This window comes from Leptidea sinapis, chromosome 29, assembly GCF_905404315.1.
Source record: "Leptidea sinapis chromosome 29, ilLepSina1.1, whole genome shotgun sequence".
In the NCBI taxonomy this organism is placed as follows: domain Eukaryota; kingdom Metazoa; phylum Arthropoda; class Insecta; order Lepidoptera; family Pieridae; genus Leptidea; species Leptidea sinapis.
This window is the reverse complement of record NC_066293.1, coordinates 9,359,106-9,384,079: the sequence shown is the minus strand read 5'-3', so window position 1 is coordinate 9,384,079 and position 24,974 is coordinate 9,359,106. Positions and strand designations below refer to the sequence as shown.

General features: G+C 39.8%; 2 protein-coding genes across 2 annotated transcripts in view; both read right to left on the bottom strand.

The window, feature by feature from the left end:
- LOC126973318 (F-box/WD repeat-containing protein 11) overlaps positions 1-8,094 on the bottom strand; it is a 45,762-nt gene extending 37,668 nt beyond the window's left edge. Inside the window, exons 1-2 of the mRNA XM_050820535.1 lie at positions 7,950-8,094; positions 3,887-4,003 (exon numbers count right to left, since the gene is read on the bottom strand). Of these exons, the coding sequence (XP_050676492.1) occupies positions 3,887-4,003; positions 7,950-7,991 (159 nt within the window). The 5' untranslated portion in view covers positions 7,992-8,094. The remainder of the gene's footprint in view (positions 1-3,886; positions 4,004-7,949) is intronic.
- Positions 8,095-16,024: 7,930 nt separating this feature from the next.
- LOC126973308 (syndetin) lies at positions 16,025-24,969 on the bottom strand. Its single transcript, XM_050820512.1, has 4 exons — positions 24,538-24,969; positions 22,328-22,421; positions 20,731-20,871; positions 16,025-19,469 (listed from the first exon to the last, which is right to left on the bottom strand). The coding sequence occupies exons 2-4, from the start codon at positions 22,415-22,417 to the stop codon at positions 17,004-17,006; spliced, it is 2,697 nt and encodes an 898-aa protein (XP_050676469.1). The 5' UTR covers positions 22,418-22,421; positions 24,538-24,969; the 3' UTR covers positions 16,025-17,003.
- Between the last annotated feature and the right edge of the window lie 5 nt (positions 24,970-24,974).

The following is a 24,974-nucleotide window of genomic DNA, read 5'->3' as shown; positions in this document are numbered from 1 at the left end:
TTCGCGGCATATTTACGGAACATATACCCCATGAATAAAGAGTTTTTACTGTATTTAATTTTAGAAGTAAGTGATATCACATAAAGATAATAAACTATCTAGTAAGTATTTACTAATTCCGCGGTTATCAAGGCTTATTGACTTAGAAAAAGCTGGGGTCATGAGCACATTAGTAATTATTATTTTGTCACCATTTAAAATTAATAATTTACGCATATGTGTATGTTATTCTGATAAAGAGGAAAAGTACAGAAGTAAGACTTGTACATATTTAAAAAAAAATTGCTACTTTAGAGAGCCGATAATAAGATTTATATTAATTCGTACTCAGATCGCAATTGCGTTGGATTCGTAACACATTGTTAAATTATTACGCAAACTAGGATCTAGTTGGGATTTTAGCCGCGAATATTATAATATTATAAATATTATAATTATATAAGCGCCATTTCCAAGCTACTTAGCCTATTTTAAGTGCCTGTGATTGGTCCAGGACTTCACAACACGTTGACAGATGAAATAATTACCTACACACTTTTTTCTAATTAGGTCTAATGTTTAATATTGTTTCAACTGAAACGTTATTATGCTTCCCTATGCTTTTTTTTATGGAATAGGAGGACAAACGAGCGTACGGGTCACCTGTTGTTAAGTGATCACCGCCGCCCACAATCTCTTGCAACACTAGAGGAATCACAGGAGCGTTGCCCGCCTTTAAGGAAGGTGTACGCGCTTTTTTTGAAGGTACCCATGTCGTATCGTTCCTGAAACACCGCACAAGGAAGCTCATTCCACAGCTTTGTAGTACGTGGAAGAAAGCTCCTTGAAAACCGCACTGTGGAGGACCGCCACACATCCATATGGTGAGGATGATATCCTAACTTGTGGCTTGTCATGCGAAGGTGGAATTCGGCGGCAGGAATCAGGTTAAACAGCTCTTCGGAACACTCCCCGTGATAAATGCGGTAGAAGACACACAATGAAGCGACGTCTCTACGCAACGCCTAGTGATCCAGCCGTTCACAGAGCACTGGGTCCCCGACAATTCGAGCTGCTCTGCGTTACACGCGGTCAAATGGATCGAGCTGATACTGGGGTGCGCCAGACCAGAGATGACAGCAATACTCCATGTGTGGCCGGACCTGCGCTTTGTAGAGCGCTAGTATTGCCGTGCTCTATTAATGACGCCCAGTTTCTTTGAAGCCAATTTGGCTTTGCCTTCCAGATGACCACGAAATTGGCAATCGCTCGAGATTTTGAGACCCAGTATTCCGATACTAGGCGAGGCTTTGAGGGAAGTGTTGTCGAAGAGCGGTGATACGACAAATGGGGTTTTTTTAGTGGTAAACGCGCAAACTTGAGTCTTCTGGGGGTTAAATTGGACAAGGTTCAATTTTCCCCATTCCGCGACCTTCTCGAGAGGACTCGATAGAAGACACAAGTTTCTCCCGGCACTGGTCGACGATTTCCCGAGAGAGACCTGCATGGCCCGTGTATATGGCATCACCAGTGCTGTCGTCCGCATAGCAATGAATGTTGGAGGTGTCCCACATATCATTGATATGCAGAAGAAACAGCGTGGGAGACAGCACACAGCCTTGGGGCACTCCAGAATTCACGGGCTTCGCGTTCGAGCAATATCCGTCGACAACGACCTGTATGCTACGCCCAGTGAGGAAGCTGGAGGTCCACTTGCCAAAGCTCTCGGGAAGCCCAAATGATGGAAGTTTGGAGAGGAGCGCCTTGTGCCATACACGATCAAAGGCCTTCGCTATATCCAGGCTACCTGCCAGGCCTTCCCCCTTGCTTTCAATAGCCGCAGCCCATCTATGTGTTAGGTATACCAGAAGATCACCTGCCGACCGACCATGGCGAAACCCGTATTGTCGGTCGTTGATCAACTGGTGACCCTCTAGGTATACCAAGAGATGACGGCTAATTATGCTCTCCATGATTTTGGAGAGCAGGGAGGTAATAGCAATAGGCCTGTAGTTTGCCGGATCCGAACTGTCTCCTTTTTTTTTGGATCGGATGGACAAGGGCAGACTTCCATGAGTCAGGGACTACGCCTTTAGAATAAGAGTGCCGGAATAAACGCGTTAGCACCGGCGTCAACTCAGGGTCACAAGGTCACAACAAGTCCTAAGCACGAGTCCAACGAAAACAGAGCTCGCCTAACAGTTTTCTGTCTGAACTGTACTTCAGGCATAGAGCTCTGACACCGCGGGATGGTCGGCGGTGTTTTTCCGTTGTCGTCAAGAGTCGAGTTGGAGGCGAAAAGAGTGCACAAGAGATCGGCTTTCTCTTTTGCCGTATGGGCCAGGGTGTCATTCTTCATGTGCAACGGCGGCATGGACGGCTGGCTGAAGTTACCAAGAGCAGCTTTCGACAACGACCAGAACTGGAAAATCTGGAGGTACGGTTGTATTTCCTCTTAAGAACTGTGCAGTTCGGATCCTTTGTGCTCAGCGCCGCAACCCAAGTTCGATACGCCTGTTTTTTGCAGTCAGATGCTGCTTTAACTGACGCATCGAACCAGGGCTGTGATCTGCCACCGATGGGTACTACAGAGTTTGGTATAAAAATATCCATACCCTGTAGGATCACATCGGCTACTGCAACGGCGCAGGCCCTAGGATCATCCGAAGGGAAACAAACCCTGCCCCAAGGCTAGGATGCAAAAAAGGAACGCATCCTATCCCAATATGCTGATTTGTAGTGCCAAACGCGGCGGGTCGCTGGTGGTCTGCGACGTTGGCGTCGGACAGGCACTACACTCCTGACCAGGCAATGGTCGGACGTTCCGAGAGGGGCGTCGACAAAGACCTGGTAACCATCGGGATGTGTAGTCAGCAGAAGATCCAATAAGGACGGCATGTGGCTATCCACATCCGGGAGCCGCGTTGGCGACTCAACCAATTGGGACAGACCATACGCCAATGCAAAATTATGCACAGATCGCCCTGCGTAGTCTGTGGTACGTGATCCAAGCCATTCGGCATTGTGCCCGTTGAAATCACCCAAGACTACGATTTCAGCGCCTCGTGCCGCTTGAACGCAGCCCATGAGATGATCGGTTTCTGCGTTACCACTATGGGACCTGTAGACACACGCATAGATGCGGACGCGGTCCTCTAAATCTACGCGGAGCCAGAGAGTGGACAGGTCTCTACCCTCAAAATTGCCGAGACGGCGACAGCAGATATCCTCCCTAACGTACACACATACCCAGGCATGAGGCAAAAAATTGTGCGCACCGGTCCTCGACACTAACCTATGCGAAACATAGCGGCACTAGGCCGCTACTTCACGCCGGTATTCTGTGCGAGTGTGGTAATTAACCCGGACGAGTCTGGCCCGATTGTGCTGACGTCAAAGGACGGCAGCGTGACTCTCCCACTTCTCAAAAGCCCTTAGTCGCCTCTTACGACACCCATGGGCCTGGGATACAGATAATATCAGAGCATTTTTTAAAACAAAAGTTTATTATATTATTTAAATTGGGATATTCTGTTATTTGGAAAGTTTTTCACTGGACACTTTGTCATTACGTGGCGTTGTATTCAAAGCGCGGTCGAAACACAACTACAAGAAAACTCTGCCTAATAGGCAATTTTGCTTCAGAAAACTTTTTAGCGTGATTGCAAGTCTAGTTGTTTATAAATTGCGTGGCGTTGTATTTAAATCGCGGTCGAAACACAACTACAACAAAACTCTGCCTAATAGGCAATTTTGCTTCAGAAAAATTTTAGCGTGATTGCAAGTCTAGTTGTTTATAAATTGTACGTCAATGTTGACGACAGAGAATAGTGCTTTGGTACCCACCTCTGGTATCCCGTACAAAAAATTCTCCCACTTCCTGTATGTAAGTTTAACATAATATCACCTGGTCTGTTTCGTTCCATTTTGTGAAAAACGTGAGGCACGTGTTCCTCTCAGCTACATAGGCTGCTCCGCTGGGCGCTGGTCTCACGCCCGTGTCAAGCGATGTCAGTGACGTAATCTGGAATTCGCAAAAACAACCATAAAGTTTCTGAGGTTGTAGGGGGCATTGCAGTAGTCAGTGGGTCGGTCCATGCCCTGTTGCAAGGGAATAATGGAAACATGGGTGGATGTCATTAGTAAATGAAAAGAAAAGGTCCTAGAATGGACCCTTGCAGAACACCAGATGTTTAATAAACATATGTGACTCATGGTTATGAGTTATTGTCATTAGAAGTTACTAATGATACCTTAGATTATATTCTGCTTGCTAGATGGCATTAATTTCAATACAATATATACTACTACTAGCTGACCCAGCAATCGTTGTATTGCCGATATTAAAATCGCGATACAAAAGTAACTGTGGATCGTATTTTTTAATGCTGAATCATAATCAAACAAATTTAAAAAAAAATGTCAAAAAATTTCGTGTGGGCAAAACATTTAGGGGGATGAAAAATAGATGCTGTCCGATTCTCAGACCTACCCAATATGCACTCAAAATTTCATGAGAATCGGTCAAGCCGTTTTTGGGGAGTTCGGTCCCACACACCGTGACACAAGAATTTTATATATTAGATTATAAGGTTAAGTTTGTACGGAGTAATCTCTGGATCTACTGAACTGTTTGTGAAAATTATGCTACCAATAAAAAGCCACTTTGCATTTTGTGAGTGACATAGGCAATAATATACTAACCAAAAATGAAAAGACTTGATAGTCAGAGAGAAAACTGTAGATGAAAAATTTATTGATGATATATATATGATTGTTTTGTATGTATACATGTGGCAGCATTGGAACACCAACTAATATGGGTTTAAATTGATTAAATACTGTGATAAACAATGACTGGTGTAAGTAAATTAAAATTAAATTAATTAAAAATAAGGCTGAAATATGTTTGCCCACATAGATTTTGTATTAATTCAAACAAACAATAAATCATTTGCTAAGGTCCAGGATATATGTTTTACCATTCTGAAAAAATTTTGCATTAATAATAAGGGACAAGAAACTCATTGCCACTCTTTTAAATCAATTTTTAACTTTTTCTTTGTTTGATTGGAGTGAAAAAAAAACACAACAATGTTATGGTGATCTCTGTAGTTGAACTGCAGTAAAAATGTGCACAAAGAAACACCACATTAAAACTATAATTGCATGCCTAGTAAGAGAAGTGCTGAGTTGTAATTTTTGTCGGCCCGTCTATATCCATCTATAAATCTAGAATACTTGCACTATCTCAACGAAAACTGTTGTGTAGTTAGATCATGAAAATTTATTGAAGTAGGCGTTACTTTGCAGAAATCCCTAATTACACAAATGATTTAAGTTTTCTTTAGTGTTAATTCCGCCAATATTTGTTTTTAAACAATTCGACACATGTTTCGCCTCTACACGAGGCATCCTCTGACTGGCAGTCTCGTGCCAGATTTTGGCGAGACAACATGTCCTGTGGATGCATCGTGTGGAGGCGAAACACGTGTCGAATTAGTGGATATGGTATATAAATGCATATTATGCTGCCCTTTAAATTGGTCTGGATTGGTTCTGTTTAAAAAAAGGGCATGAAAGCATAACTTGATTATGTATTTATAATAATACTCCTGATAAACCTGCCAACAAACCCCAAACAGAATTCTGTTCCTGGGAAACATGAAAGAAAATCCAGAAGAAAAGAAGTCTATGAAGAGTGTGGCACTCTAGTAGACACCATGAAGTTAAGAAAGCCGTCAATAAACTATGGTTGAACTAAAAGAACTTATTGGGAATGCCAAAAATGATACACTTGCATTTAGCTTTACTGATATCAATCATCTTTTGTTGAATGTTTTCTAATACTTCATGGTAGGTTCTTACATATAAAAAAATTAAGAAAATTATGCAAAAGCATAAAAATAAATTCAAAAACAATAACTACCTTTATTATAAACTATTTTATTGTAACCATAGCTCCAAAGTTACTTCAAGTAGCTGTCAGTTGTTTGGAAGTAAAAGACAGATCGGAAAAAATCAAAAATCAGCACTTGAAATACTATATAGATAAAAAATATTTAATTGAATTGAATTTGTGAGGAAATTTACAGTTATTATATATATATTATATATTATTTACCACTCACAGTGTACACTTGAGTTACCAAATAACCTAAGAAATGCTATCTAATAACAGCTAATAATAATATTGACACACTTTTTACACAAATTATCTTGCCCCAAGTTTAGCATATATAGCCTGTGTTATGGGTTACAAGATAATGATATATTTAATACAATATACTTACTTAAACATACATAAATACATTTAATCATCCATGATTCGGAAACAAACATCTATATTAATCATATATATGCTTGCACCTACCGGTATTCGAACCCGGGACCTCTACCTTAGTAGGTAGGATTGCTAACCACACGGCTATACAGGATGTCTAATAACAGTCTAATAGCTAGTAACTACTGTGTAGGCCGGGTGTGTCACAAACCAACAGGTAAACTTCAGTGAGGAGGAGCCAGAAGAACTAAAAACAAACTCCAAGTCCATCTTTTGAATCATATAACTACTTGGCCTATTTAATATAATATTATACAATTTTAGGTGACCTGCACAGAACCAGACAAGAACCATGCATTATTATCCTATATATATTCTACTTCACTATAGTAAGCCTTCCTTATCAAAGATTTAACTATTAGTTCTATTTGTGAGTCCTAGTATACTGTCTGGTATTTTATCATAAAACTTGCTAACCCAGCAAATGTTGTATTGCCGATATTAAAATTGCGATACAAAAGTTGATCGTAGATGGGTGAAAATTTGAAGTTGTCTGTATTTTTTAATGCTAGTCATAATCAAACAAATTAAAAAAAAAAATTGGCGTGGACCTCCCTTAACATTTAGGGGGATGAAAAATAGATGTTGTCCGATTCTCAGACCTACCCAATATGCACTCAAAATTTCATAACAATTGGTCAAGCTGTTTTGAAGGAGTTTAACTAAAAACACTGCGACATGAGAATTTTGTTAGATTGAATATATGAAGGAGCCTTTACTCTAGCTAACTTATTTAATGGCACATATATTTTATTCTTTCTATCTATCATAAAAAGTGTAAGTATACTTCTTTTATATATCAAATATGACTAAGCTCTTATGAAGGAAAGCTATTCTTGAAATTAAATATTATCAAGGAAACAAAGGAAAGTTGACCATAACCATGGTGCCCCCATTTCAATCCTCACCCATCTGTAAACTGGTTTGTCCACCTATTACATAAAAATATAGAATGAAGTGCCTTATAAGTGTAGTGTGGTGTGCGTTTCAGTTTTCAATATGAATTAACTTATAAAAATATCTATTATAATTACATGCTTTTATTAAAATGCTTGAAAATGATTTATGTCAAAATCCAGTAAATACATTATTTAAAAAAAAATTATGATCTGATTTTGATGATAAAAAATGGACGTAACCAAATAGTTTGCTACACCTTAAAATAATTGTAGCTATTTGTTATGTAGGTACCAAATAATCACTGTAGAAAGTACATTTCCCCTTCCTTGTAAAGAATTATTTATTTCATGTGTACATTGTTTACATTGATACAAAATTGTACAACTGAGGTTAAAGTAATATTAACGGAATACCAACGTATTAAAATAGTAAGAGTTGTTACTTGTTACAAGGATTTATAAAACAATGTAATATTTTTTACGAAATTGGGTTAAACTTTACACATTGCTTTGGAAGATGCTATGTCGACTATAAAAAAATAGGATCGCATGAATTAACCTGTTTTAAAAATTTCATCATACGAATGCTACCGCATACCAATTTATTTTATAACTTTAAAAATATAGAAATCTCTGCAAAGTGCAATGCATTGGGTGTAAAGGTAAAGATGGCGGAAGAAGCAACCATGACAATACAATTGTCCTATTTCTTATTTTACTAAATGTACCTTGGCTGTGGTTGAATCTTCTATCATCCAATCAGTCTCCATTTTTCTAATTTCACTAAAAACATTAATAAATATCCGCTAAAACTTCACTAATAAATAAATTATTCACTAAATACTCATCCTTCGCATGACGTCAAACATTCACTATATTTTTTAGATTGAACTATGTCATTTAATTGGTACGACGACTACAAATTTAGCCTGTATTATACTCAACTCACTGTCGATCCATGGAACAAGAAAATAAAAATAAAATTATTAATGCGATGACAAATGAATGCAAATGATGATTATTTATGATTTCTGGTGATAATTCAATCTGGCGCCTAAACTCCACTCCATATAATACAGTATTTAAAATATAAACAAAGTAACAAACATTCCTCATATTTTTGGCAATAAAACAATATTGTGATATAAATTATAGTATGTAAAATAAAAACTGCATATATAAATCAACTGATTAAATCATTTACAATATCCGATTTTAAATGCTGCGAAACTTCGCAAGCAAATCTATCATAATATTTTGATAGTTACAGTCGATACTCCATATTATTTTCAGAACAATAAGTCGCCTGCTTAAGGCACTGCTGTACATAAGCAGTTTCATTCAAGTATTTATACAATATACAGTGTGTTAGGTCAAGAGTGTAGGAACCGTTACTGGGATGTTGTTATTTATTAGAGTTTCCGGCCGATATAGGCTAATGGTGGCTCAGCAGACTGTGACAGCTTTTTGGAATATTATCTTTCAGTGTACAATCAACCTGATAAATCCTAGAATTATGGCAATTTTCCTGATATGTCAGACATATTTTTGTGTAATTTAAATATTAAGAAAGGGGCTAGAAGCGACGTTATTTCTCCCTTATTTGTAAGATTATGAGCATAGGTGCTTGCACTACCTCTTGGTATAATTTTAAAACAATCTGTTAATACAGGAGTCTTTCCTGGCAACTGGAAAGGAGCTCACGTTATTTCAAGAGTGGCTCACGGCAAAAGGTAGAAAATTAAAAATATCAATACTGTCCGTTTTTGCAAAATTGTTTTTCAAAGTCAAAAGTAAAATATTTTAACTTTATTCAATTAGGCTTAAACGGCGCTTATCGTCACTACAAAATATTTTTTTAAATTACTTACTGAATGTACCATAATTATGTTCGTAAAAAGTTGAGCTCGTGAGAAGAACACAAGAGACTCAACGACCACTCTTTTCAATCAAATAGAGTATTTTACAATGGTTGCAACATACATAACAAATTAGTTTGTAAGGTGCTGCATCTAATATATGAGTCGTGCTTAAGTAATATAAATTATTTCATAAAAAGTAATAATGATTTTTTTTATTATTAACTGAATCAATATAAATTATCATGTATTAGTTGCTTCAACCTTTAGGGCTTGAATTCATTGTTTGTGGAAGGTTTCTTCGTGAACAAGATGGTCATAATTAGTACCTAATCGCATCCAACAAATAATTTTTTATTTATTTATTTAGAATGTCTACCTGGCACTACAATCAGCGCCCGTTCGATCAAGACTCGCTTCATTTACTCCAAAATTTTAATGTACGCTTATGATCAACAAATCTTTTTTGGTTTATAAGCTTCAATCAGACCTTTATAGACTCTTAAATTTCGGTAGAATTAGCCGACTAGAGTTAAATGTTAATAAATGCCAGACTATCACTTATACTCGAAAACGAATTTCTATATCTTATAAGTATTCTTATTCATGTAGGTTTCCGTATATATGTCCGTATCATTATGCATACCTCTCCCCATCTTATGTACTTAATTTACATAGCTCAGTTAGAGTCCATACACCGGTTCTGTACATGTCGGTCGGTCGCCTTTATTATGTTCTTTGAAGAAAAGATGTTTACAACGATAGTCTTATATTTTTTGGTCTTGACCCTTGAACCTAAATGGAAAGTAAGAAACATGAAATTATTATACAATGTGGCTAACTCTGTAATAGATTGCTTGCTCCTGACTGTACGGTTGTGTTGACAATACTACATAATACTACGTAGTAGGTATTGTTATGGATCGTAGATATTAGTAGAATAAATGAGAAACAAGTCAGAAATGAAAGTTATTATTTATTTAATTCTATGTTATTATTTAGTTAAATTAAATAATTTATTTTCAAATTCGTATTCCACAAAGGGTCCAATGGGTTTGTGATAATGGGTTTGCGATAACTAAAATAAATAATGACAATTATTATGTTTTAATTGAACCTACTAAACACAGCGACACAACAGCGAAGAGCAGCAGACTGTACGTGGGTAACACTGAAAAGGTTTAGAACTGGCCAGTTAGAAACATTGCTAATGAAAACTTTTTTTGAATTTCAATATTAGAACTCTGTGGTAACGTAATGTAGTTTAATGCATTCATTTGTCATTTGTTTTTATGAATTGGCGGCAAATCTAAAACTTGTTACACGTGAAAATGAACCTAACGCGAGTAAATTTTCGGTCAATGGTTTATTATGACCTTCGTTGTGGGTTTACTTAACAACAAGCTATGATAGACTGCGATTAGCATTTCTTAAAGACTTTTATGAAATAAAAACATAAAAAAAAATATTAATAATAAAAAAAATAATGAAGCCCCATCTCCTGCCACTATTTACAATTGGTTTAACCAGTTTAAGCGTGGACGTAGCAATCTCAATGATGATCCGCGTGAGCGACGTCCTTTAACAGCGACTACTGAAGATAACATCAGTGCTGTGCGACGCATGATAGAGGAAGATAAGAGAGTCACCTATCAGCAGATACGGGCAAGCCAAGGCATTGGTATGAGTCAAGTTCAAAAAATATTACATGAACATGTAGGCGTACGGGTCACCTGTTGTTAAGGGATCACCGCCGCCCACAATCTCTTGCAACACCAGAGGAATCACAGGAGCGTTGCCAGCCTTTAAGGAAGGTGTACGCGCTTTTTTTGAAGGTACCCATGTCGTATCGTCCCGGAAACACCGCACAAGGAAGCTCATTCCACAGCTTTGTAGTACGTGGAAGAAAGCTCCTTGAAAACCGCACTGTGGAGGATTGATTGTGAGGCCGCCACACATCCAGATGGTGAGGATGATATCCTAACTTGCGGCGTGTCGTGCGAAGGTGGAATTCGGCGGCAGGAATCAGGTTAAACAGTTCTTCGGAACACTCCCCGTGATAAATGCGGTAGAAGACACACAATGAAGCGACGTCTCTACGCAACGCCAAGTGATCCAGCCGTTCACAGAGCACTGGGACCCCGACAATTCGAGCTGCTCTGCGTTGCACGCGGTCAAATGGATCGAGTTGATACTGGGGTGCGCCAGACCAGAGATGACAGCAATACTCCATGTGTGGCCGGACCTGCGCTTTGTAGAGCGCTAGTATGTGGGCTGGCTTGAAGTATTGCCTTGCTCAATTAATGACGCCCAGTTTCTTTGAAGCCAATTTGGCTTTGCCTTCCAGATGACCACGAAATTGGCAATCGCTCGAGATTTCGAGACCCAGTATTCCGATACTAGGCGAGGCTTTGAGGAAAGTGTTGTCTTTGAGGGAAGAGCGGTGATACGACAAATGGGGTTTTTTTAGTGGTAAACGCGCAAACTTGAGTCTTCTGGGGGTTAAATTTGACAAGGTTAATTTTCCCCATTCCGCGACCTTCTCAAGAGAGGACTCGATAGAAGACACAAGTGTCTCCCGGCACTGGTCGACGATTTCCCGAGAGACCTGCATGGCCCGTGTATACGGCATCACCAGTGCTGTCATCCGCATAGCAATGAATGTTGGAGGTGTCCAACATATTGTTGCGTAGCAACCCTTCGAAGTATATGACGAGAGTTGTCAAACTTCAAGACATTGTTAATTTCAACAGCTCCGTCAGCAATACTCGTAGCTCAGCGGAAAAGTGTTTACTTTAGACGCTGTAGACCCGGGTTCGATACACCTACCAGTGTATGGATTTTTTTGGGTTTTGTAAAGTTAAAGGAAATTTCTAGTAAGTTCAGGATCAAATCGAACAGAAAAAAAGGGATGGGAAATGTGTAAGCAGGATAAAAATAGTTAAAAGAATTTTCTAGTACAATTTAAATTTAAAGATGGAATGGGAGAATCATTTTGAAAATAGAACGGATCCGGGGGTATATAAGCCGTACTAAGCGTGGCCTACGGCAGTTCTAGTTCTGACTTGAAAGTGTAAAGAAGAAGAAGAAGAAGAAAAGAAGAAGTAGTGAAAAGTGGAAGTGTTCCAAGAAGAAGATAGAAGAGACTTAGTGTTCGGTGCGTTGTGTAGTTAGTGTGTGACGCGTTGAAGGTACCGCCGCCCACAAGAGGAACAGCGGCAGACCGGCGAAGTGCAAGTTCAGAAAAAGTGAACGCAAATAAAGACTCGTTCCTATAAGCGGAGTATTATTTCCATTCCCTGACCCACTCCCGTGTCAATATCATTGATATGCAGAAAAAACAGCGTGGGAGACAGCACACAGCCTTGGGGCACTCCAGCATTCACGGGCTTCGGGTTCGAGCAATATCCGTTGACAACGACCTGTATGCTGCGCCCAGTGAGAAAGCTGGAGGTCCACTTGCACAAGCTCTCGGGAAGCCCAAATGATGGATGTTTGGAGAGGAGCGCCTTGTGCCATACACGATCAAAGGCCTTCGCTATATCCAGGCTAACTGCCAGGCCTTCCCCCTTGCTTTCAATAGCCGCAGCCCATCTATGTAGGTATGTTAGGTATACCAGAAGATCACCTGCTGACCGGCCATGGCGAAACCCGTATTGTCGGTCGTTGATCAACTGGTGACCCTCTAGGTATACCAAGAGCTGACTGCTAATTATGCTCTCCATGATTTTGGAGAGCAGGGAGGTAATAGCAATAGGCCTGTAGTTTGCCGGATCCGAACTGTCTCTTTCTTTTTTGGATCGGATGGACAAGGGCTGACTTCCATGAGTCAGGGACCTACGCCTTTAGAATAAGAGTGCCGGAATAAACGCGTTAGCACCGGCGTCAACTCAGGGGCACACGTTCTAAGCACGATTGGAGAAATGCCATCCAGCCTGCTCGACTTCCTGACGTCCAACGAAAAAAGAGCTCGCCTAACAGTTTTCTGTATGAACTGTACTTCAGGCATAGAGCTCTGACACCGCGGGATGGTCGGCGGTGTTTTTCCACTGTCGTCAAGAGTCGAGTTGGAGGCGAAAAGAGTGCACAAGAGATCGGCTTTCTCTTTTGCCGTATGGGCCAGGGTGTCATTCCTCATGTGCAACGGCGGCATGGACGGCTGGCTGAAGTTACCAAGAGCAGCTTTCGACAACGACCAGAACCGGCGTGTTCCGGTCGGGTAACTGGAAAGCTGCTCGCCAATTTTGACGACGTGTTTTGATTTTGCACGGGCGATTTGCCGCTTAAAAAATCTGGAGGCACGGTTGTATATCCTCTTAAGAACTATGCAGTTCGGATCCTTTGTGCCCAGCGCCGCAACCCAAGCTCGATACGCCTGTTTTTTGCAGTCAGATGCTGCTTTAACTGACGCATCGAACCAGGGCTGTGATCTGCCACCGATGGGTACTACAGAGTTTGGTATAAAAATATCCATATCCTGTAGTATCACATCGGCTACTGCAACGGCGCAGGCACTAGGATCATCCGAAGGGAAACAAACCCTGCCCCAAGGGTAGGATGCAAAAAAGGAACGCATCCCATCCCAATCTGCTGACTTGTAGTGCCATACGCGGCGGGTCGCTGGTGGTCTGCGACGTTGGCGTCGGATAGGCACTGCACTCCTGACCATGCAATGGTCGGACGTTCCGAGAGGGGCGTCGACAAAGACCTGGTAACCATCGGGATGTGTAGTCAGCAGAAGATCCAATAAGGACGGCATGTGGCTATCCACATCCGGGAGCCGCGTTGGCGACTCAACCAATTGGGACAGACCATACGCCAATGCAAAATTATGCGCAGATCGCCCTGCGTAGTCTGTGGTACGTGATCCAAGCCATTCGGCATTGTGCCCGTTGAAATCACCCAAGACTACGATTTCAGCGGAGGGGATCTGTGCAAGCACGTCGTCAATTGCTGCTTGAACGCAGCCCATGAGATGATCGGTTTCTGCGTTACCACTATGGGACCTGTAGACACACGCATAGATGCGGACGCGGTCCTCTAAATCTACGCGGAGCCAGAGAGTGGACAGGTCCCTATCCTCGAAATTGCCGAGACGGCGACAGCAGATATCCTCCCTAACGTACACACATACCCCGGCATGAGGCAAAAAATTGTGCTCAATTTTGTACCCGGGGTACGTTAAATATGACGTATCGCTAGGTCGAGATATCTGCGTCTCCGTAAGGAAACACAAGGCCGGCTGCGCCGTCTCAAGTTGGTGGTGGACGGCGTTTAAGTTGGAGTGAATTCCCCTGATGTTACAAAAGTCCACATTAAGCGTGGAGCGGGGTGCCGTGGTGCTACTGCCTCGTTTGTCCTCGGTCATGCGCGGTACTGTGCCCTCCCCAGAATACGAGGGGCAGCCCGAGCGCGAATGCTCGGGGAGGGATTCTCCGGCTCTACAGGAACCGGTACCCTCCTGGGGTAATTTATCTTTATATACCGCTCTCATATTTTTTGTTGGGGGGAAGGGGGGGGGGGGATTGGCCTCCGGTCCTTGACACTAACCTATGCGAAACATAGCGGCACTAGGCCGCTACTTCACGCCGGTATTCTGTGCGAGTGTGGTAATTAACCCGGACGAGTCTGGCCCGATTGTGCTGACGCTCAGTGCTCAAAAGACGGCAGCGTGACTCTCCCACTTCTAAAAAAGCCCTTAGTCGCCTCGACACCCATGGGCCTGGGACTACCCTATTCTTTTTACGCCCCGGGAAAAGTACAGGGCATACTTTAACCGACGACCAGAAACACCTTCGCATGGACTGGTGTCGCCAAATGTTAGATAAGTTGAACGGCGGTGACTCAAATGCTGTATTTGATATCGTCACAGGTGATGAAAGCTGGATATATTGCTACGAACCCGAAACCAAAAGACAATCAGTTAAGCGGGTGTTTCCTTTCGAGGATCAGCCAACTAAGGTAAAAAAAGGAAGAAGTCAAGGAAAAAAGATGATTGCCACATTCTTTGGTCGGAAAGGTCATCTCGCGACAGTTGTGCTAGAAGATGGAAGGACAGTTACTGCAGACTGGTAATCGTTGTTTGCCTGTTGTCTTGGAAAAAATTCGACGCTTCAGCGCCCTCCGCAAAACGGACTGTTGAATATTTGACTATGGCAGGTGTCGAGATAATCAGTCATCCGCCATACAGTCCTGACCTGGCACCCTGCGACTTTTATTTATTCCCAAGAACTAAAGATAAAATTCGAGTTATTCGCTATACCTGAAGATGCGGTGAAAACGTACGAAATTGCCATAGAAGAGACCCCTAAGGAAGAATGGGCCCACTGCTTTTCTCAGTGGTTCCATCGAATTCGACGATGTGTAGAAAGGAACGGTTATTATTTCGAAAACCAATAAAAGTATTGGTAACTATCTACTTTAAGCCGTTTTCAATTTTCTAAACATTTTCAGTGTTACCTAGGTATCTTACACGCGGCGGTCCTGACTTCACCCGATCGCCTTTCACCTCAGAGCGTGACGGATCAAAAATGTGTTGCGGTGCGTAAGAAGTTTTCACTTCAAAAATATAAGTGGGAGCAAATGGGCCATGGACATATTATGCAATACCAGTGGTAAAGAGATGCGTTGCCGGCCTTTAAGTTCGGAGAATCCTCTAATCTTGAAGGTCCCTAATCGTTCGAAGAACCTAAAGGTTCGAGAAAACTGTAGCCGATAATTGATTTGACAAATTGGCTGGGTGAGGCAAGTAGTTACTCGCGCGGTTGTAAAATACCAGACGTCAACATAACGCAGGTGGAATTTCGGATTTTGACGTTATGTCTGGAGGTGGAACTCGCCTGCTTTACGAAAGACTTATGGAAGTGTAAAATGCCAGGCAATCATGTTAAAACCATTGCAAGTCCATGATTTGTATGTGTTTATATAATTAAATTAAAAAAGTATAAGATTGTCATATTATATATTTAATTCATTATATACAACTAAAATAGTTTGTCTTTTTTTTTTGAGATTATGATTTGTCATTTACATATTATAATTATTAAAGCTATTATGTTATAATACTTAGCAATATAATGTCCTCTACGATCTTCCAGTAGTTCTTTTTAAAGCTCTGTAAAGACGTAAAAATTATCTAATGGAGGATTCTTGAAAAACTCAAATTTCTGAAGACCATCGCAATTGCGCTCGTCTTTCTGAGACATAACGTGTTAAGTCTCATTAGCCCAGTAATTTAACTAGCTACGGCGCCTTTAAAAATGAAACAATAATGGTAATTACTGTTTGACGACAGAAAAAGTCACCGCTTTAGTAACTATCTAACACAATTACAGCGAAAAGAAGCCTCCCACTGGTTAGATTTGATTGTAATACATTGCTGTTATACCTAACATAAAGGTAGGTTTTCAACCAATGTGTGTTGCCAATTATGACTCATGACTCACGCAGACGTGGTCGCTAACATGTGCCTGATGAGGAAGCTCATGGAGTGGCATTGGGTAGGGCACATAGTTTGACGGACAGATGGCCGGTGGAGCAGTAAAGTCCTCAAATGCCGACTATGTACCGGAAGACGCAATGTTGGTAGGCCCCCCAGAAGTTGGTCGATGATCTGGTCAAGATCGGCGGAATACGTTGCATAAGGGCAGTGCAGTTCCGATCGTCGTGTAGATCTTTGGGGGAGGCTTTTGTCCAGCAGTGGAGGTCTTCCGGCTAATATGTAACATAAAAGCATGACAGGCGAATTTTTTCAGTCGTTCGGAGATGGTCTTGGGTCTATAGACTTAAATTTCTTGTAGACCACTGTAGAGAAATCGAGTGCAAACAACTTATATGGGCCAAAAATTCCCCAATATACCTACTTATTATTAATCTGTCAAAATATACGCTAAAATAATCTCATGCATGCATGCAAAAACATGTCTATGCGGAAATATCCCGACTTTCGATTATACTCAGCAATGCTTGCCTATCCTTCTTATTCTCACACGAGCAACTTATCAACGATGATAAATGCTTATTAGAATACTCAGTTCTATCCCTAATAAAGTCCTCTAACTCATTCCTAGGTAGATAGTACGCCTTAACGTACCTATCAACGTAATCCTGATATGGTACCGGCTTTAAGCCTGAGATTTTTTCCAACTTAACAAATAACTGCCTATAATCTAGCTGCATCAAACCCCTGCCTCCATTCGAGCATTTTGTCGCATTCGAGAAACCTTCAACCAACAAATGGACGACAAATTTAGACACCATTGACCATATTGAATTTATGATGTCGAGATTCAGAGTAACTCGTGCTGAGATATTCTCCAAGCGCAAAGCAAACACTTGGATTTTTCTTGTGATCATATCAACATAAGGACTATGTTCGACTGCTACTGCTTTCACGTCCCATTTTACTTGTGACATCGCTGTCAAAGCAGTTCTTGCATCTACAGCTTTAGAAGCCGAGCACATGTATACGGGCATTCGTAGATCCCTGACCACAGCAAGAGTATGATCGCGGTAATGTTCCAAGATCATCTTCTGATGCTGTGCGACTATTGACTCTAAATACGGCTGCAAAATCTCAAATTGCTTCGCCAAAAATATAACGCTCTCCACACCAACAACTCTTTCGCTCAAGCCGTGTAAATTCTCTTCATTGACCATATCTAGATGTTGAGGAATACTTGGACAATTGAATGATTTATCATCGCCAGAATTTACGGTGTTAGAAATTCTCTTGAGAGCTGCGCTAAGCTTATTAGTATACAGAGTGGATGAACCCACTTCTAAATCAGCCGTGAAAAACAAATGAACTGCGTGAAAATAATAATCGAACAATTGATTCATTAACATTATAACTTCGAGTGATATCTGTGGTAAGTATCTACTGATTTGCAAATACTGTCCACAATTCCTTAGCACCGATAATGTCGTATTTGTTACTATAACACAATCCTTCGCTTTAAGACCACTAGTTGCATTTGTGAAGTCATTACTTTCTGTTTCTTCAACGAAATCTCTTCTTAATTCTTCAGGTTCATCATCTGAATCATCGCTTTCTTCAGCCTCTGGTTCCAAGCCGAAAATATCATCATTTGTGACATTCTCATTACGAAACATTTCAAATGGTGTCCTAGATGTTTTGTGGGTGAAATACTTTGATATGTAGACACTATCGTCTTGTGAATTTATTGAAGATGTTGCGTCCGATTGAGAGTTTTTCTCTACAGCATCCCCTCTTAGTGGTCTCAAATACTTCTTAAACAGTGCAAACTCTTGTAGGCTCAGAAGTGTAAACGTGGGCTTAACTGGACACTGTTCCCACCCTTCATTCTCCAAAAATAACTTAAGTTCCTCCATTCGCCCCTTATGATAATTCTTTATGTATACAACACTTTGTGTTTTAATAAAGTCTTGTAGAAGATCGGATTTATCTCCACAAAACACTTCCGCCACTTGTGTTAATTTCCTCAATATTCCAAGTATTTGAATAAACTTTTCGAATGGATACTCTTCTAAACCGGAACTCTTTAAGAACATAGATACTTTAGACTGGACATCATGCCATATTCTAATCAAACCAGCTTTTAATTTCTGTTTAATATATTCTCTGCTCACGTTCTTTTCTATATCAAAAACATTACCAGAGGTTATTGGTTCGTCATTCTTTGAATACCAGTCCACTAATAAATAGTAACTGCGCAATATGTTGAATAAATTTTCACATAGCTTCAGAAGGCACATTGGGGCTTTTGTTGTAGGAACAGCCTGACAAATCTCTTGAAACTTCATCTCATTGGGTATTTCATTTGTAAACAACTTTACCGAATCCATGGCTGATTCGTTGACAGCTGATGAATAATGCATGTGCAACTGTTCCATTGCTGCCTGAGTTTTACCAAGAAGGTCATATGCTTTCTTGAGTTTCTTAAAAATTTTTTCGTCAAAACTGTAACAAATTCTCGCCAGCACTGAATCAAGTTTTTCTTCTGTCATATCTAACGTGTCTTCAAGTCTCGTTGTAAGGTCTGCTATACAAGTGTACTCTTTGTGATTTGCAGCAGCCTTTTTACTTTTCAAAATTAGTTCTATTGCCTCATAATATTCATTTCTATTCAAAAGCTCTGCAGCATCCTTCTCAACACTACGTAGATTTCTTAACAGTTCTAGAGACTTCAACACTGTTTTTATGATCTGTTTCTTTCGAGCGTTTGCAAGTATGACAAAGGTGGATATGGTGAGATGGTTTGAAGCTATTCGTAGGTTCTCCCTTGCTTTTCGACATGTTTCTAATGTATTTCCCAGTTGTTCGCGAATATGTTGTATTTCAGCGAATTCTCTATCGCAATTATCTCGCTGTTGTGAGATCAAGTGAAGGGCTTTGCCTGAAACAACCTGAAGAAGTAAATATTATTGATTATAATGAACAAATTCTATAAAATAAACGTTCTTAATCATTTCTTTAAATTATTACTGAAACTCAAATAATCTTATAAAACCGCATAAGGAAGCTCACTCCACAGCTGTGTAGTAGGTGGAAGAAAGTTCGTTGAAAACCGCACTGTGGAGGACCGCAGATCGACACATCCAGATGGTGGGGATGATATTCTAATTTGTGGCGTTGAGTGTAATTATCCCAGCTGTTGCGAAATCGAAAAATGTTTTTAAAAAGCGTTTGTGTGGTAAAGGCTACTACTACTACTACTACTACTAGAATAATAAGTAGACTTTCTGCCTTGATAATGGAGCAATCGCAAACAGGCTGTTTAATGAATAAATTTCATTGCAATGCAATTTCATTAATAAAGAGGCCCACTGTGTTTATTGTAGCGCCAGCTTCTACCTATCTTTTCGAATGAGTTTCTGATAAGACGAGTGTCTTATCAGATTTATCAGGATTATGACAAATTTTATCTTGAATAAATTTTTTTTTTGTATAATAGTGAGGGGCATACGGGCAAGTGGCTCACGTGATGAGGCCACCTCCCATGGACATCCGCAAAACCAGGGGCAAGAAATGCGTTCCCAGCCTTTAAGTTGGGAGTTCACTCTTCTCTTGAAGGTCCCTCTATCGTATTGGTTCGGGAAAATAACAGCCTGTAGGCAATTGATTCCACAAATTGGCTGTGCGAGGTAAGAAATTTCTTCCGAAACGCGTGGGTGTAGAATTCCAGACGTCTACGTGATGAGGGTGGTATTTAGCATTTTGACGTAATGTCCGGTGTTGGAATTCGGCCGCTGGTATCCTCTCGAACAGATCTTCTTAGCACTCCGTGTGATAAATCCGGGAGAAGATGCAGAGAGTAACCACATCTCTACACAATGCCAAAAAATCAAGCCAATCGGAGATAACTATCGGCGATGATTCGAGCCGCTCGTCGTTGTATGCTGTTAGATGGAATAAGCTGGTACTGGGGAGCATCCGTCTAGAGGTGAGAACAGTATTCCATGTGAGAGAAAATTTGCGCCTTATATAGTTGCAGGCGGTAGCTTTTAGTACACCAAGCTTTTTAGAGGCCAACTGGTCAAACTTCGTCTTCCATTCCAAGTGACCACGGAAGAGAACAATTACTATATCGACGACAAGTATGCCAATACTGGCTAATTTGAGTTGGACATGATTGCTTATCGCTACTCAAACCAATAATATATTCACCTGTTGCTGCCGTTTTAGTTTTGTAAACATCAGCTCAATTGCGTCGCAGTCTGGTGGGGATGGCGCGTTCTCTAAGGCGTAGCGAGCCGCGTCAAATTCGGACGGTGGTGAGAAGTATATATGCTCAATCTCTTTGAGCACCTGAAACAAATCATCAAATAAGCCCATTACAGAACAGTATGTATCCACGGAAAGAATATATAAGCCGACGAACAGATGGCCGATGGGGCAGTAAAGTCATCGAATGGCGACCACGTACCGGAAGACGTAGTGTTGGCAGGCCTCCCACAATATGGACCGATGATCTGTTCAAGATCACCGGAATATGTACCGCACGACCAAACATCGTGGAGATCTTTGGAGGAGGCCTTTGTGCAGCAGTGGACGTTTTCCGGCTGATAATGATTATGTACCCCACGCGTTGTAGTCATTTGAACACCTGAGCGATGACTGAACTGTCACAACTGGCTGCTCAATATTGCTGCCAGGCTGCCTAGTTCTCGGGAGCTGTTATTATTAATTTTGGGGATATGAGCACATAAATCTGTATATCAATTGTGCCCCCTACATGTGCTCGGTCGCACGCCCTATCATATGATGAGGTATACTTATCGCTTGGGCAACGTTTAGAGAAATTTTTCCCTTGTATAATCGGAGTCTTTATTTGTATCTAAATCACATCCTCCATGCCTATTACCTTTAAGAGACGCAGTATCCTCAGAGGACACAAGTAGGGGTAGGTCATCTGTCTGGATATTGAGGGCCTTGAGGAATGCCGCCCTCTTTGTAGCGATGGCCTCACACTCCAGAAGGATGAGTTTAGGATCTTCGTTGGCCTCTTGGCAAAATCTATCTACATAGCAAGGATTCACGAATCTTATAATCTGCCCATAACAGTGGCGAGAACCCCGGCGCCTGAGATAGGGATGGATTGTTGATTATGAAATTCACCAGTGAAGACTTCCGTTTGCAAACCAGTTGACATCATATGGACTTAAGTATGTAGGTATTTATTCCATATTAGCAGTAATTTTTCAATGCAAACGTTCTAGACGGTTTTCTACTTCGTTTTTAACCCTAGATTTCCAATAAGAACAATATCGTCATAATGTTTGTGTCTCCGTTTTTTATATTTGAGGAAATAGTGGAAAACGAAAACTTGATTTAAGTTTTTTGCTCATGATTTTTTATTCATCATTGGGGTCGCCACGCCCAAACGAGCTGCAGGGCGATCCGCTTACTGTCGGTGTTGTAATTGACTGTTTTGATATTCGAAAAAGGTGTTGCAGGCTACTATACTAGTCTCCAGGTGGCAGAAATTTTAAAGTTATTGCTAATTTGGTTTACAAGAATTAACTGGTCTGTCTAGCCGCTGCGGGCTGTTGTATCTGTAGTTGTATTGGCTGCCAGGCAATAGCGTTCTACTTAATTTATATCAACATATTGGCTCGCGCGGCAAATGAAGGATAATTCGAGTTGAACATGGGCTCGCGCGTTATTTGTACGCATGTTAAATGGAAGTCCATAAGCAGTCTAACTTTTAGGAATACAGCCCTGATTGTATGTTTACATAATATTTTATTTCTGAGCTACACACCTCCAGCTCTGCAGCCGATTGTGCCGCTGTCTGCGAACGGGAGTTGATGCCTGGGGGACCATGTCTTTTGTCCATAGCATCAGCTAACATAACTCTGAAAAAAATACTAGCTTTATTTGTGAAAATTTATTGAATTAGGCGTTATTTTGAGGAAATCCATAATTATTCAAATGTTATGAATTTGTGTAAATTCCGCTAAAATTTATTTTCAACCAATTCGACACGTGTTTCTACGCGAGGCATCCTTTGGAGATGTTGACTCGCCAAATGCTCACGAGATTAACTTTTACATTGTTAAATGAACAATTAATTTAGTCACTTCACCATTGTTACGTATCTCCCCCAGGGGTAATACGTCACAACAGCCGACCAATCACAGCGCGCCAATTCATGCGACGAGTGTAAGATTAAAAATTTAGTGTATCTTCATACATCTTTTGTAAAAAATAGCAGTCTCGTGCCAGGATTTGGCGTGTCAACATCTCCAGAGGATGCCTTGTGTAGAGGCGAAACACTTGTCGAATTGAAAGAATACAAATCTTAGCAGAATTTACACTTAAGAAAACTCACAACATTTAGCTTTATTTTTATATTAAAATTGCCTCATTTAGTTGGATTTAAATTTAAAAAATTATACTTAAAGTAAGATATATATTTACCACCACCCCTGAAATTCAGATTCAAATAATTTTATTCAAAATAGGATTAAAAATCACTTATTGAACATCAAAAACTACCACCTGTTTGAAAATTCTTGCCTCAGACCTGAAAAGAATGCATGTGGGAAATTAAGCGGGCTTCTTCTTTTTCTTATTAAAATTAGGTCACAATACAATTTAGTACAACTTAGTAAAACTTATTAATGAATAGCCTGAGGGTGGTCAGCCATTCCCAATCTGTGGTATCATGTGGTATGGTAACATTATCACACAAGTTTTTCTTAAATATTCATTTGTATCTCATACATAATAAACTTATTTTGTATATTTTTTGGGAACATGTTCTAAAAGTTTACTTACTAACCCGACTTAACCAAGTAGATAGGCATAACAACATATGTTTTCTACTAGTGATATTATAATTATCACAGTTAATATATTGAGACGCAACAGCCAGTGTTTATTTTTTTTTTTCTTGAAAAATGACTTTTGAATGAGAAATGGTAAGAAACTAATTTTTGCTCATAAAATTCAATATATTTAGCTTCATTATTCAACAAATTAATTTAAAAACCTTCCATAAAGACCAACAGTACTCCTATGATTCCTCTGGTGTTACAAGAGAATGTGGTGATCACTTAACACCAGGTTTGCTCAAAGTACTACAATAGGTAAATAAATATTAGTTAATATTTTTATTCCTTTTGTATCGGGGAAAAGCGTACATCACAGTATTTTTTCACCATTTTATTATTATTGCAAGGATTTACATTACTCTTGTTTGTAGGTTGGTTGGTACCTAAATATAACTTTGTTTGTATTTGATCTTTGTACCATATATTTACACTTGTCTTAGGTAAGGGACTAACCCTTTGCATGGATGCAAATAGCAATGACATTTAAATAAATATGAAAAAGCCATCCAATATCAAATTTGTCTCCTACAAATTTTTGTCTCATAAAGTAAACCTACAAAACAGGGTGGTTTGATATTTTGAGGATTCAGTGCTCAGGGCATGGCTCGATCTTTGCAATTGCAGATTGGAGTGAATTCCAAAGAGTGTTTTGATCTTATTCCTGCCTCTGAATTCAACCTTCACATGACACTCATCAAACTGAAATACTATATTTGTTATATGGATGAGTGGCATTCTAGAAAGAAATGTTTGCCTCACAAAATCTATAGAATGAGCTTCCTTCTGCATTCTGCTGATATTTCCAGGATTTCGTAAAAAAAACTAATTGATATTTTATGCTGCAATATTGTCTACACTTCTATAACTATAGTCATAGCTTAAATATGGTTGTACTGTGTATGTTATTTAAGAAAATTAAGAATTATAGAATTTTACACTGTAGTCACAATGATGGTGGGTATACCTTTCTTCATTACTCATTACCTTATATCATAAAATCTAAACTTTATTCAAATTTAACTAAGTAACTATTCTTAAGTAACAATATGACAATTTGTGTATGTATTTGAGTCTAACATAAAAAAGTTTAATGTTTATTAATTATATTTGTGAGACTTACAATATCTAAACATACCAGAATTGAGTTGTATCCTCAAAAAAGTTTGTTAGTCAATAAGCTCCAATATCATCACAAATGCCTGGTTTATTTAAAAAAACACACACAAAAATATACTTCCAGGAACATCTTCAATCTGATCTTAAAAATTAGTTGTTTCAGTCATATTCCTTTCAGATCTTACTCCTTTCATTTGTATTTTGCACATAAATGTTTCGAAGAACCTTCGTCATGTGTCGTGATTTCACTTATTTTGTAATCAATTAACGCCTTAAGTTTACGCGTTTCATTTGAGTTATATACTATTATGATTTGCGAATATTATGTCAATTGTAAACACCATAATAAAGTAAATAAAACAGATTTTTATAAAGATTTACGTTTACTGCACCTTCATAACAATATAACATAGTGATTTTGTTCCATTCTCGTTAATGAGTAAAAGTGTTCTGCGT